The sequence below is a fragment of the Xiphias gladius genome, chromosome 6 (assembly GCF_016859285.1).
Source record: "Xiphias gladius isolate SHS-SW01 ecotype Sanya breed wild chromosome 6, ASM1685928v1, whole genome shotgun sequence".
NCBI classification, from domain to species: Eukaryota; Metazoa; Chordata; class Actinopteri; order Istiophoriformes; family Xiphiidae; genus Xiphias; species Xiphias gladius.
In genome coordinates, this window is record NC_053405.1 from 25,336,802 (window position 1) to 25,349,349 (window position 12,548).

At 39.1% G+C, this 12,548-nt stretch overlaps 1 protein-coding gene across 3 annotated transcripts in view; it reads right to left on the reverse strand.

The window, feature by feature from the left end:
• Positions 1-229: 229 nt before the first annotated feature.
• The window catches only part of cep63 (centrosomal protein 63), a 31,236-nt gene continuing 18,917 nt past the window's right edge, over positions 230-12,548 (reverse strand). For 2 of the 3 annotated variants that reach the window (XM_040129149.1, XM_040129150.1), the window contains exon 15: positions 230-1,189. In XM_040129149.1, coding sequence (XP_039985083.1) covers positions 1,059-1,189 — 131 coding nt within the window. In that variant the 3' untranslated portion in view covers positions 230-1,058. Of the gene's footprint in view, positions 1,190-11,620 lie in introns of those variants that run through there. The other variant, XM_040129151.1, reaches the window with a different exon arrangement.

Below are 12,548 nucleotides of genomic sequence, written 5' to 3' on the forward strand. Positions count from 1 at the left end.
AAGCAACTTGTGTTTAGCTCACAACACAGACCTTGTGTCAACAGACAACATGAGCATTCTTTTGAATGCTTGAGTTGTCGGTTTGAATGCTGCCTAATGTTTGTTGAAAAAATAACCCATCTGAGAGAAGGTTTAGGTAACAAGAAGTGGGATAAACAAGTTGTAACTTATGAAGAATTTTACCAAACACGGGAGGACTACAAGTGATTATTTTAGGTTTATTCGTGTATACATTTGAGTGTCACTGCTGAAGAAGAATAACCTTCAAAATAAGAGGTGAGTACAGTTCAAGATGTACATTTTGTGTAAATTTGAATGACTCATTTGCTTTTTAAACCAAAGCACGGGATTTAGTGTTACATAATGGGGCTTCAGGCTAAGGGGCAGATGTTTTTGGGATACAAAGCACAGAGCAGACTATCTCCTGCCCTCCAGCTTAGAAGCAGATGCACCTGTCAGCCCCCCGCCATATGGACTCCTGCAACAAGAATGCAGTGTATGCAAAACAGAAAGAAGAGCGTTAATTCAAATATGTTGTACATTCTGTACAAAATAAATCTACCACCTGTTCCTCACAGAGAGGACCTATTCAAGTGTAATCTTCCCTTTCTCTGGTCCAAATTCTTAAAACCATTATGTTGAAAGCAGGTGGAAGAACCATGTAATGTCACATCAGCTGCAGTTCACTTACAGCTGTGAACAAATGCTCAGACTGTTTAACAGGCCGGCCATTGTTGCTCATCTCCAAAATTTGCCATTTTAATCCACCCCATCATTCGTGGATCCAAAGTGACAGTCGCAACAAGTCTGAACAATGAATGTAAGGTTATACAAATGCTTGTATGCGCTTGTGCTTGTAAGTTCGCCGTCCCCCTCCCCATCCACACAGGCCTGGTGCAGTCCTTGTGGAGGCAGATGGCTGGGTAAAGGCATCGCCTCCAGGCCAGATAAAGATGTCTCTTAGGGCCAAGATGAGTGGAGCGGAGCCCCCAGTCCCCTCATCAGCCAGTGGACTGAGATGGATTCCTCGGTGCTTGAAGCCTGGAAACAGCCCCGTGTCAGACAGAGAGCAGGTGGTGGACCCCTGCGACAGAGGCCAAATACCTTACAGCCCTGATACCGGAAGGCCAAGGGTTAAATACTGGGATTTCCATTTTAAAACTGGGAGAGAAACGGTGAATGTTGGCCACTAGGACAAAAAAATAGAATAAGAAAAAAAAGAGTTAGATGTATTTATCTGGAGGATTAATACACATATTAAATATGGCCACACTGGTAGTGTTTTATACTTTTTGTTAAAGTGCTTAGCTATGCTACAAAGTTTTTTGCATGTATTATTTATAGCTAAAACAAATTAAGTATTTCGCTGGTAAACAGTTTTAGTCCGTACAACATTCAGTCAATTTAAGACTGAAAGGAAATGATGTTACATTTAGATCATTGGACACTTACTATTTCAACCAATATTTTTTTACATTTTACTCAGAGTTTTATATGTATATATATAAAACTCTATATATATGTATATATATATATCTATTCTGATTTGCTGTCGTATACAAAAGCATGCATTGATAAATACATTTTACTCATTTATTACGGACAAACATAGATTTTACTTTGCTCAATTTAAATAATTTTTGTATGATAATAGTTTACAAAATATTATTATTTTTGGTCGCACAATTTTCTTCTGCATTAAAAATGTCCCAAGATATGTCCAAAATGTCCCAATTGAGACGTAAATCTAATTCTATACATTTAGTGTCAGTTCAATATATTAAAGACCTGTCAGTCAATATTGGTGCAGAGACCCGTTTGTTTTCATGTGGATTAAACATTGCACCTTTAAAAAAAAGTAGAATAATACAACATTTCAAATAAAAGCTGTGGAGCTGTTGAGGTCATTCTAAATAGATGTCCATCTCCAGAATATTTGACTATCCAGTTTATGCTTGGATATATTTACTGTTGAATTTAAGAGTGGTAGTAAAGGTTACTGTCTGAGAGCAGTGCATGACACAGTTTCCTCTGTCTGCCCCCACCTCTGTCCCAAATGTCTGACTTTGTGTTTCTGGCAATTTGCTCCCATTGTGCAGCACTTCCTGATAGGAGGCACTCTGGAAGACTGGGCTCAGTCAACTGCAAAGGAATGTGACATTCCTTTCTAAAATTACGGATGTTTCTTTGGATTTCTGGGGCCGATTTCTGCCATTTTCCCTGCGAAGTCTGGAGAAAGTGTTTCCGGATAGACACACAAGTGAACAAAAGATCATATATTCTAAACTTTATTCGTGATGGACTGCAACAGACTGCTTGACACCGATAAAAGTATTTATTTTTACTGGTAACAAACCAGTACATATTGTTATTGTTCTTTTGTCCACATTTATAAACATTAAATATCTTAGAATGGCATTGATCTACCACTAATAGAGTAAATAAATAAATTTCCAGAAAACAAAAGTCAGGCGTTCCTTAAAACAGGACATATTATATAAAAATCAGAAATATGTTGCATTGAATATTACTGACATGCTCAGTGTAATACTGATGCTACTGAACCTGTAGGATGACTAACCTCTGAAACATTGGTTCTCAACATTTTTGACTAGTGACCCAGCAGCAATACTATTGTGACAACAAGCTGCAAAAGCAGCAAAGCTGTTGTTGTCGTCGTTTAAGCTGATAAGGTGGACTTGTTTGCAAAATTTCGGCTATTTACATATCCAGTAGATATGGAGCAACATGAATATCCATTCAGAGTCGTGTTTGTCCACCGGATGAACGCGAGTCCAGAAATTCCCTTTCCTTTTAGCTCTTTATTTGGTCTCTGCCAACTCCTGAGGAAAACATCTGGCTCTTTAGCTGCTAAATGCTTTGTTATGTTCACCAAATAGTAGCCAACATTGTCTGCTTGCTGTTTGCTGCTGGACAGGTAGGACAAGTGTGTTTTTTGGACCTTCTTTGGCTGCAAACAGCTGCCTTCTACAAAAACACTGCTATGAGAGTGGTGAAAGTGAACTACAACAGTAAAGTTGCAGGCTGTTTATCTATATATGTAACCATAATATATATATGAAATAAAATCTCAGCTTTAGACTTAAACTCAGTTAAAAGGAAAAAAAAGTTAAAGGCTATCTCCCTAAATTTGAAATTAACGGGGGATTTTGCCGTTATTTTTTTGTCCTTATTGAACAGAGAAAAAAATTTCTTTTATATATTGATTAGACTAGCAGACACTTGAATGTCCCATCTGATGCTAAAACCTTTACGTATACCTATGCAAGTAATTAGATAAACACTATCAACTACCACAGTCAGTAAGTCAGTAACAAAAATGAGGAAATCCACAGTTTTAAACAATTTGTGCTAATGTGTGATGTACTGTCTTTTCCTTCTCTTTGAAATGCTTTAATTTTGTTGCTGAAGCAACTCTTAGTCAAACTTGTTATTAAGGGCACTTGCATGCCGATGTCTAAATAATAAGAGGCTCGGTTAATATTTATTAATGACACTATGACAGCAAAGAACTTTGAAGATCTGACTGAACAAACAGAGAGGCCGCAGGTTTGCTGTGATAACCTCTATCTCCAGATGGTAGACTGGATTTAAAGGGAAAAAGGAGACAGGGGAGCAGAGGGGTCAGACATCAGGAATGAGGAAATCCCACCCTGGCCCCAGCAGATAGAGGACAGGAAGCACTTCCATTTGCATACAAATTCACCCTCAGTAGAGCAACATGTGCAGCTCGTGGTGAGTGTGTTAAAAGCGTGGGAGGAGACCTGCGAACCACTGATTGACCACTGCGCATTGTCAAGACAGAGGAGCAACGAGAGATCTACGAGTGCCTTTTTTAAACCTGTGACCAGCTGAACGACAGCCATGCGAACATTTTAGAGACGGTATAAAATCAGTTTGATTTCTTTTGACTGGAAACCTTTGCAGTTCATCCAGAAAGCTTGTATAAATAAATGGATAATCCTTCAAAACATCCTGCATATTATACTGACAACAATGTATACACCATCTTCAGATAAATCCTATGGATAAATTTCTTACAGTACATGACTTTATACACCTCTAACAATCACACATCACAACTCAGAGCCTGTTTGCGTAATAAATAAATGCCACACATTTTTGGCCTCCCTTCACATATTTTAGAGGTTTGTTACTTCTTCTCTCAAGTCTTACTAAGGCATTTTATTTATGTAGTACTGCAAATGTGTATTTCAACGCTACCATTTCTCATGAAAAGCGTCTCTAAGATTTGTTGAATCAACACAGTGAGTGCAACTGAGTGAATCTGTTGATTTATGACGCACTCACCCCCGCAGAGTGATGACCACTGGTGACGACAATTTTCCCTGTGATCTCAAACAACACTGACAATTTTATGGCTTGTGTAAGTAAAGACTTAAACACACAGAAGCACCGAAGTTGACTCAGGCATGAAAGGAATTAAGCTATTTTGGGTCAATAATGTTTTCAGTCTGACTGAGAAGGCATTTAAATAGATAATGTAGAAATTGCATTTTCAAGCTGCTGTACATTGATGCAAATGTCATTAAATGTGGAGATTCAGATGAGGAAAGCGAAGTAGGAGGCATTGCATAAAAGGATTAGTGAGTGGTATAGGGTTGGGTATAGTGTGATAATTTAAGCTTCCTGTATACTTCAGTTGCAGCTGGGAGGAGCTGGGTGTTCTTGGAATGGACAGTTTAAAAAAAAAATCTACCCTGAGTGAGAATTATCTTGATAACAGTGTTGTTATCTACCCCCACCTCCTTGCCAAGCGACAACAGCTGCCTCTCAGTAATGAAGCGTGAAGTCTTCCCTCTCGAGAACCAAGTGTGCACACATTTTTACACCATCCACTGCAGCATCTGATTCACTGTGACCATCTTTGGTTAATATGCACGATACATAAACAGATACATATTCTCGATCCTACATGCGGCATAATTAGATAGATTAAAAACTGAGGGAGGCACTTGGTGTGTTTTTTTTTTTGTTTGTATGTTTTGTTTTTTTGAAACATTTTTGCCAAAGTACATCTTTATCAGTCATCACTGACTGCTTGAAATTATCAAACAAATAATATTATCACAGTAAAAGAGCAACACTTGGTGCCAAAGCTTCTGGATTTTGACATGGGGCAAAATATCAAAATGATTTCTGATAGTGGCAAACTATCTTGACATTTCAGCGCATTTAAGAGCCAAATCTTAAGTAATTGGGAAAAACCACTGATCTAGAGACCACTGGTTCCTACACTTTTTTTCCTACTCTTGACCCTTTATACTGAGGCAATGCTACTAATGACCCCTCATTACCTACCGTTGTATATAAGCAGTTTACGCAAAGAGTGATGTTCCATTCTCAGGCAGTTTCATTGTAATACCCTTTACAGACCTGGAGGGATAAAACTCTGCAGCAATTCACAAGGAAACAAGACTAAAAGTGCATTTCCATCCTCTTATTTTTATGTGCATTTTCACTTTGTGTATAAGTAAAAAACAATAAATTAAAACACAAAAAGTCAAAATATTGCTAAAAAGGTGATATACTGATTCAAACAAAACACAAATAAAGTGCAGTAGAAATAGATTTAGAAAACAGATCATGACGTACAGTGCATTCAGAAAATATTCAGACCCCTTGACTTTAAAAATCACTAAAATCGTTTAACCGCTCACCACCTGCCCAATACCATCCCAGCGTCATGCTGTGGGGGTGTTTTTCAGTGGCAGGGACAGGGAGACCGGGAAAGCTGAACGATGCAAAGTACAGAAAGATCCTTAATGAAAACCTGGTCAAGAACACTCAGGACCTCAGACTGGGCTGAAGGTTCACCTTCCAACAGGACAATGACACTACGCATACAGCCAAGACAATGCAGGAGTGGCGAGAGTGAATTAGCACATGAATTTACACCAATTAACCAACTCCTAATATTTGCATAACAGTAGCAGATGGATATGCATATATATTTGGATTGTGTTTTACTGATTTTGTGGCTGATTTTGTTTCTGATTTCTGCTGAAATTCAGTTTAAATTTGTGCTACACTTCCGCAGCCATGCTTGCAGTTCTGTGATGCTTTTCTTAGGCACAGCAGTGCTTTGAGCTAAACACTAAAGCCAGCATGCTAACATGCTCAAATAAACAATGCTTCCGTGTTAATCTTTAGTAGGCATAATGCTTGTCCTGTTCAGTGTCCTAGTTTAACATGTTAGCATTCCAACGTTTGCTATTTAGCACCTAACAAAGTACAGCTGAGGCTAATGGAAATGTCATCAGCTTTGCAGATATTTGATTAAAAGAAGTAAATACTGGCTAAAATAGAAGTTTGACCCGATGATGGCAGTAGATAAAAAGTAAAGGGATCACCAAACAGTTCATCCTGAGGGAGACGTGAATATCTGAACCAAAATTAAAGTCAATCCATCCCACATTACTCTAAAAACAAAAAATGTTAACCTCTAGAGGATGGTGCTCGAGGACTGCCATAGTCAGAAGACTTCATATTCTGGTGACCTTGAATGCCTGTAGAAAATTTCATGGCAATCCATCCAGTAGTTGCTGAGATATTACAGACTGGACCAAAGTGCTGGACCGACCAACTAGTATTGCCATGCCAAGAGCAATGCAACTAGCATGGCTAATGGAAAGCAATGACTTGCAAAACGTCTGGTTAAAAAAAAAAAAACAATCGACTTAATTTTGTGAAAGCAGAATTTTTTTTTTCTTATTTTCTCCAATCATGTTAATCATCCTGAAACCCCTTAGCTTTATCTTGTGACCCTTTAAAAGGTTCCCAACCCCTGGTTTGAGAGGCACTGATCAGGCGACAGGAAGCAAAAACCAAGACCTATCTAGTCTGTAATCAGTGTAAGATCCAAAGCTGAGGGACACTGAGTAAAAGAAATAGTTTATTCTAATTAATGACAAAGCATGAGGAATAGTTTTACTTATGTATTTATGCAGTATAAACGCACAGATGAGAAGGTTTTAGAAAAAACAAATGAGGAGGAGCGTCATTTCCTCAAGCATTTCTCTTGTAAAAGACGTACAAATCAAAACATGTTCAGCTGTTTATGTCACTACAAGGAAAAGAATGTAAACTGACTCTTCCTCTCTCCAATTCGTCAGCGTAGCCCAGGATGCTCGTGTGGTGTAACTTCTAATCACTTTCCCAATTTTTTCCCTTTCCCTTCCCCCTATTTGAGGCATAGCCATATTAAGTATATCACAACGTTCACAGACTGAGTGGCACCCGACATTTTATCTAAAAGAATCTTTTCATGTGGTTTGACATTTGTGTAATAACCTGGCAAGTCCAGTTTAAGGGTTTTGTGGTTCTACTTCAGTGTGTAATTCCATAGTTTCAGTTCCAACAATCTGCAAATGCAATGATATAGGATTCAAAATAATTTACCACTACAGTCGAAAGTGTCTGGTTTCCGCATATTTAGGATTACATCACAGCTCACACCTCAGTTACGAAGCACAAAACGCTGCATAAAGGTGACACTCAGTCAAACCTGTGCATGTCATTGCATAAGACAAAGAGGGGGGAAATGAGGGTAGCCTGGGATGTTGTGGGGAAATCTGCAAACTAATTACACAAGATGATTCAAATGAACGCCCTCATTAGCCGTGAATGAACAAGGAATGTTCTACATAGTTTTTACATAACAGAACCCAGCATCAAAGAGTACACACACAAACTGCATCAGAGAATTGCTGTTGTGACTGGGCTGAATATGCAACGAGATGACGCTCCATTTGTCCAAGAATTTATATTATTCAGGACTGACGGAGCTATGGCTTCGGGGCTACATAAAACTGGAGAAGGAACTTAAACTTAGTGTACCGAGTGTTCAGATCCAACCTCTAACCGCTTCACAGAAAAAAGGTGGCTAGATGAGTACTATAAGGATCATTTTAGCAGGCTAACATCGTAACAGCCTGGATTGAAGAAAGGAAGCTGAGGCCTACGATTTCACGTATTGTCAGTTACTGAGCAAACTAATCAAAAATCTTAAATTATATCCAAGTATACCTGCATGTTTGGTAATGGTTTACCAACTACAGGTCAACTTCAAGTGATGCTGATTCTTTGTGAGCAGTCGATAAAGATTTTCCTTTCCTTTATGTGGTAGGGATTTGATTCATCAGGACGCCACGATAAATCAAATCCCTTTCTTTTCAGAGCGCTTCAGTTTTTGGTCCAAGCATTTCGGAAGTCCTGCTGCTCAGAGAAATAAACCACAAAGTTAAACAGATCACAAGTTATTATGATTTATGACTCAAGGAATCGGAACAAGCCAGTCTACTAAATCTGGGATTGCATCAGCAGCTTCATCATTACAATCAGCTGCATCTTTTGTTGTAAGTTCAGACCCAGGGCAAAGGGAATTTCTACAAACCATAGGAGCAGCCACGGGGTCACCCATCACCCCTTTTGTAGCTAACCTGTACTTCAACATCTTGTCGCTGAGGAGGAGGATAGAGAGGGACGTGGCAAGTCTAGGGGCACTCAGGCCAACGGGTACAAGAAATCGTACAAGATGGGCCCTGCAAAAATCAACAGGGACCACCAGGAACATGGCAGTGAGACTCTCTTACGTGGCTGGACCGTCTAGCCAGAGTTTTCAAGTCACAAGGACTCAGCACTCACCTCCCCCTCATTATCACATCAGTATACCTGCCATCTAGCAATAGTTCCCTGCCAGATTGTCTGTTGTGCCGCTTAGCCATAGTATGCAGTTTGAATGGCTGCACATCAACAAGTAGTATTTCTTTATCTTCTGATGCATTCCTTTGTTTTTAAGAAAGGCGGAGAAAATGGTGTTGACACATTTTCTGATTGCTAGAATTGGGATCAAGCTGAACTGAACTACCCACTGAGATACAGCCCACCTCTGATACAGTGAGGTTACAGTAGGTGATGAGCAGTGTACCATGTAGGCCCTATATCTGTTCAAACTTTCGATTTCGATATTCATATCCTACTGTACGCCTAAAAAAAAAAAAAAAAATATATATATATATATATATATATATATATATATATATATATATATATATATATATATATATAGTAGCACAATGTCCATGCATGAATCAGCTGGCAGGCAGAGCCGAACTCCAGAGGCTGTACGGAAAAGAGCTGACCTCAATATCAGGTCAGTAGAACCCACTCTCTTATGGCTGAGACAGATAAGAGCCATTTCACACAATAGCAGCAAACTCCTTGCTTATTTGTCCAACATCTGAAATAACAAGAAAAAGAAGCCACAGGAGGGACTTTAAAACTGAGAGTACAGGAAAAACAAAACAAGAAAGTAAGAGAGGTTGTAATGAGGGCAGCAGCTGTATATTGGTGTACTATTGGTGGTGTACTGTAGTATATTAGATATGCTTTTTTTTATTAATCAAATTTAAACTGGTCCTGCTGTTCTTTAAACAGGGGCCCTTTCAATTCCACCTTCACTGCCTAACAAAAGTGTAGTTTTAATTGCTGAATCTGTTAAGTTGCTTATTGTTTTTTCTCCAGTTAGATAGTTTTCTAGATAGTTGTCCTTTGTACACACTTTGCTTCTAACTGCTGCAATGTCCATATAGATGAGTGGGAGGACTCAATCAACGTCTTGTAACAGCTCAGAGAGGAACAAAGCTTTATCGATGTCCAGCCAAAAACCACAGTCAATGAGGAACCTATTCCCCGCTCACCGAAACCCAAACTAAGACTGCAGAGTGAAAGGGAATAAAATAAAACTTTATAGTTCACGCAATCATGTCTCAACCTCACTGTATTTTTCATCTGTAGTTGTATTTCCGTCTGTACACAAACTACTTTAAAGATTAAAAGGAATAACTTCAGTGTGGGTTCTTTTTCACTCAGCATTTTATTAATAAATAATATTATATACAGGGAAGCAACCACGCCAAACTCATCAGAACACAACCAATAATTTAGTAGGCTATACTCATTAATTGCGCCATTATTATTATTTGATTATTAAATATTCACTGCTGCGGTGGGCCTTCACAGAATACTCCTGTCCAGAAGGATTCCACGGTTGCTACCTCTTGTCTCCAGGTGCGTGATTTTAGATGATTGGCATTCAAAAATAAACAAACGCTCTAACGGTCGAGAAGAAAGTTTTCCGACATTTGCTCGACGCTTTCTCAAAAACGAAGATTTCCAGAGACGATTTTTCCAACTTCAACTTCAACTCAGCAGCGACTGAGACCGACGACAGACACTTCACCATGGAAGATGTGAGATTTTATTATTATTATTTTTTTTTACCTTTCACACATCCTTGGTCTGGTCGGTAACCTAATACTAAGGCCTTGACATTCCTTCATACACTTCAATTATATATATATATATATTAAAAAAAATATATATATAAATATATATAATGTAAATATATAAAAAAATAATAATTTTGGGCGACATTTTGTTTGGAAATCAAATAAAATGTGACGGTGTTTTTCGCACAGACGCCGTCGCGTTTGAAACGGGAATTTAGGAAACCAATCATTTATAGACCCCCCCACCACACACACACACACACACACACACACACACACACACAAATTATAGGCCACCATTCCCCCCCCCAGCGCACCTCGAGGTCACGCGTAGGAAATTAATACGTTATGATGGATTAATACATTGTGGGAGAAATAAGCATGAAACCGTCGCGAGTCTCAGCTCGTTACAACGAAATGTCTCTATTGCTGGAACATGTGGCTAATTAATAAAATAGTATTTGAGTGAATAATAATAGACCTACTAAAAAAAATTAAATATCTTTTTGAGGACGTACAAGTTGGCCACTTGTAAAAAACTTGGAAATGTTATGTTATGATATTTTAATTATTCAAGATAGATGTGCAGCTCATGAGAGCTTAATTGTGTGGCTGCAAGGTGCCCTTTCCTTGCTATAATGCTGGTGGTGGTCGTACTCACACTGACCTGGCCTGTATCCGTTTCCTTTCAACTCTGCATAAATGATCCAAATATGTGCATAAAAAGCAATAAAATCACTGCTATTTTAAGGGTTTTTTTTCCCCCTGACATTTCATCACAAATACATCATAAATACTCACTCTCCGCCCCGTGCGTGGTATGGCACTGATCGGCATAATGGGGTGTCAAGTTTAAGTACAAGTCTGAAGTAACTGCACCTAATTAGTACCAGCAGATACAGCTCAAGTGTGACATGAGATTTTCATACAGTATATGGCAATTACTGTATGTTTTGTTAAGGGGAACAACAGCTGTGGGTTGAAAGGGCTAATACAATAGGCAAGGGACAGATTTAGTTGTCTGGGGGCTGTTGGGAAAGTCAGGCATGGGGCCTCCTTCCTGTCTTAATCTCACCACTTCCATGGCAATCAGTAACCTATTTAATCCCTCAAACAAACAAAAAAAAGGGACATATTTTCCTTAAATTCTTTGACATGATGGACTCACTCGAGATGCCGGTGGTGGAAAATTTACTGTGCTTAAGTACAATTTCCAGTTTATACTGGAGTATAAACTACAGAATGCACTACACACAGTACGTGGTCTTTGCTTTATTTCAAATGAGAAATTTGTACTTTTTGCTCCACTACATTTATTTAACAGCTATGATTTAAAATAGAGGGATTATGTATTACATCTAAACATCCTAGCTCTTAGGGGCCCTTCTCAGTTACAGGGTGCAGGGAGCTGATTACCTTGCCTGCTGGTAAAGTCCGTCCCTGCAGTAGGCCAAAAGTCTCAGTAAATAAAAATCAATTTTGTAGAGAAAAATTCAATTCTTGGAAATGGTGAAATAAATTGACTTTATTCAACTCAGCTTGTTTTTTTTTTTTAAACTTAGAGGATCTTCATTCTAACATTCATATGTGTGCTTAATTGCAGGGTCACAGTGAGCCTGTTCACAATAAGGCCCATAAAGCGTGTAGGAGGAGTGAGAGGATTGCCAAGCTTCGGGCGAAAGCTGAGGTTTGCAGGAAGCAGGTAAACACTCAGTGCTCTCGTCTAGGAGGAAATCTAGACCTCTGTAAACCTGCATCCCAAAGCATTCGATCATTCAGTTTGTCTCACTATTTTGTTGTCAGTTGTCAAAAAAAAAAAACAATTGTAAAGTGAAACAAATGTCATAACAAGTGTCTGTGAAGGTTCTTTTAGGTTGATAAAGTAGTGCCCTGCCTTGTATTTAATGTTCATTTTTCTATAGCTTTTCAATGTATGGTTTTAAACGTATGCTACAACCAAACAACAGCCATGTGCTGCTGACTCTCTGCAGGTCAAGGATGTCATCCCTGGAGCCCGACCTTCCACACCTGCTCCCGACTTGCAGTCCCAGGGTTTGAGACCAAGTCCCCAGCCTTCAACATCCACTCCCACCCTTCCCCAGGCCCTCGGATTGATCCCCAGGCCTGAAACTTCCACCCCTGAGCTGGGCCCTGGTGCTGTCCAGGAGGATGTTGTCCCACAGAGTGAGGCGCCACTGAAGATCCATGGTTATT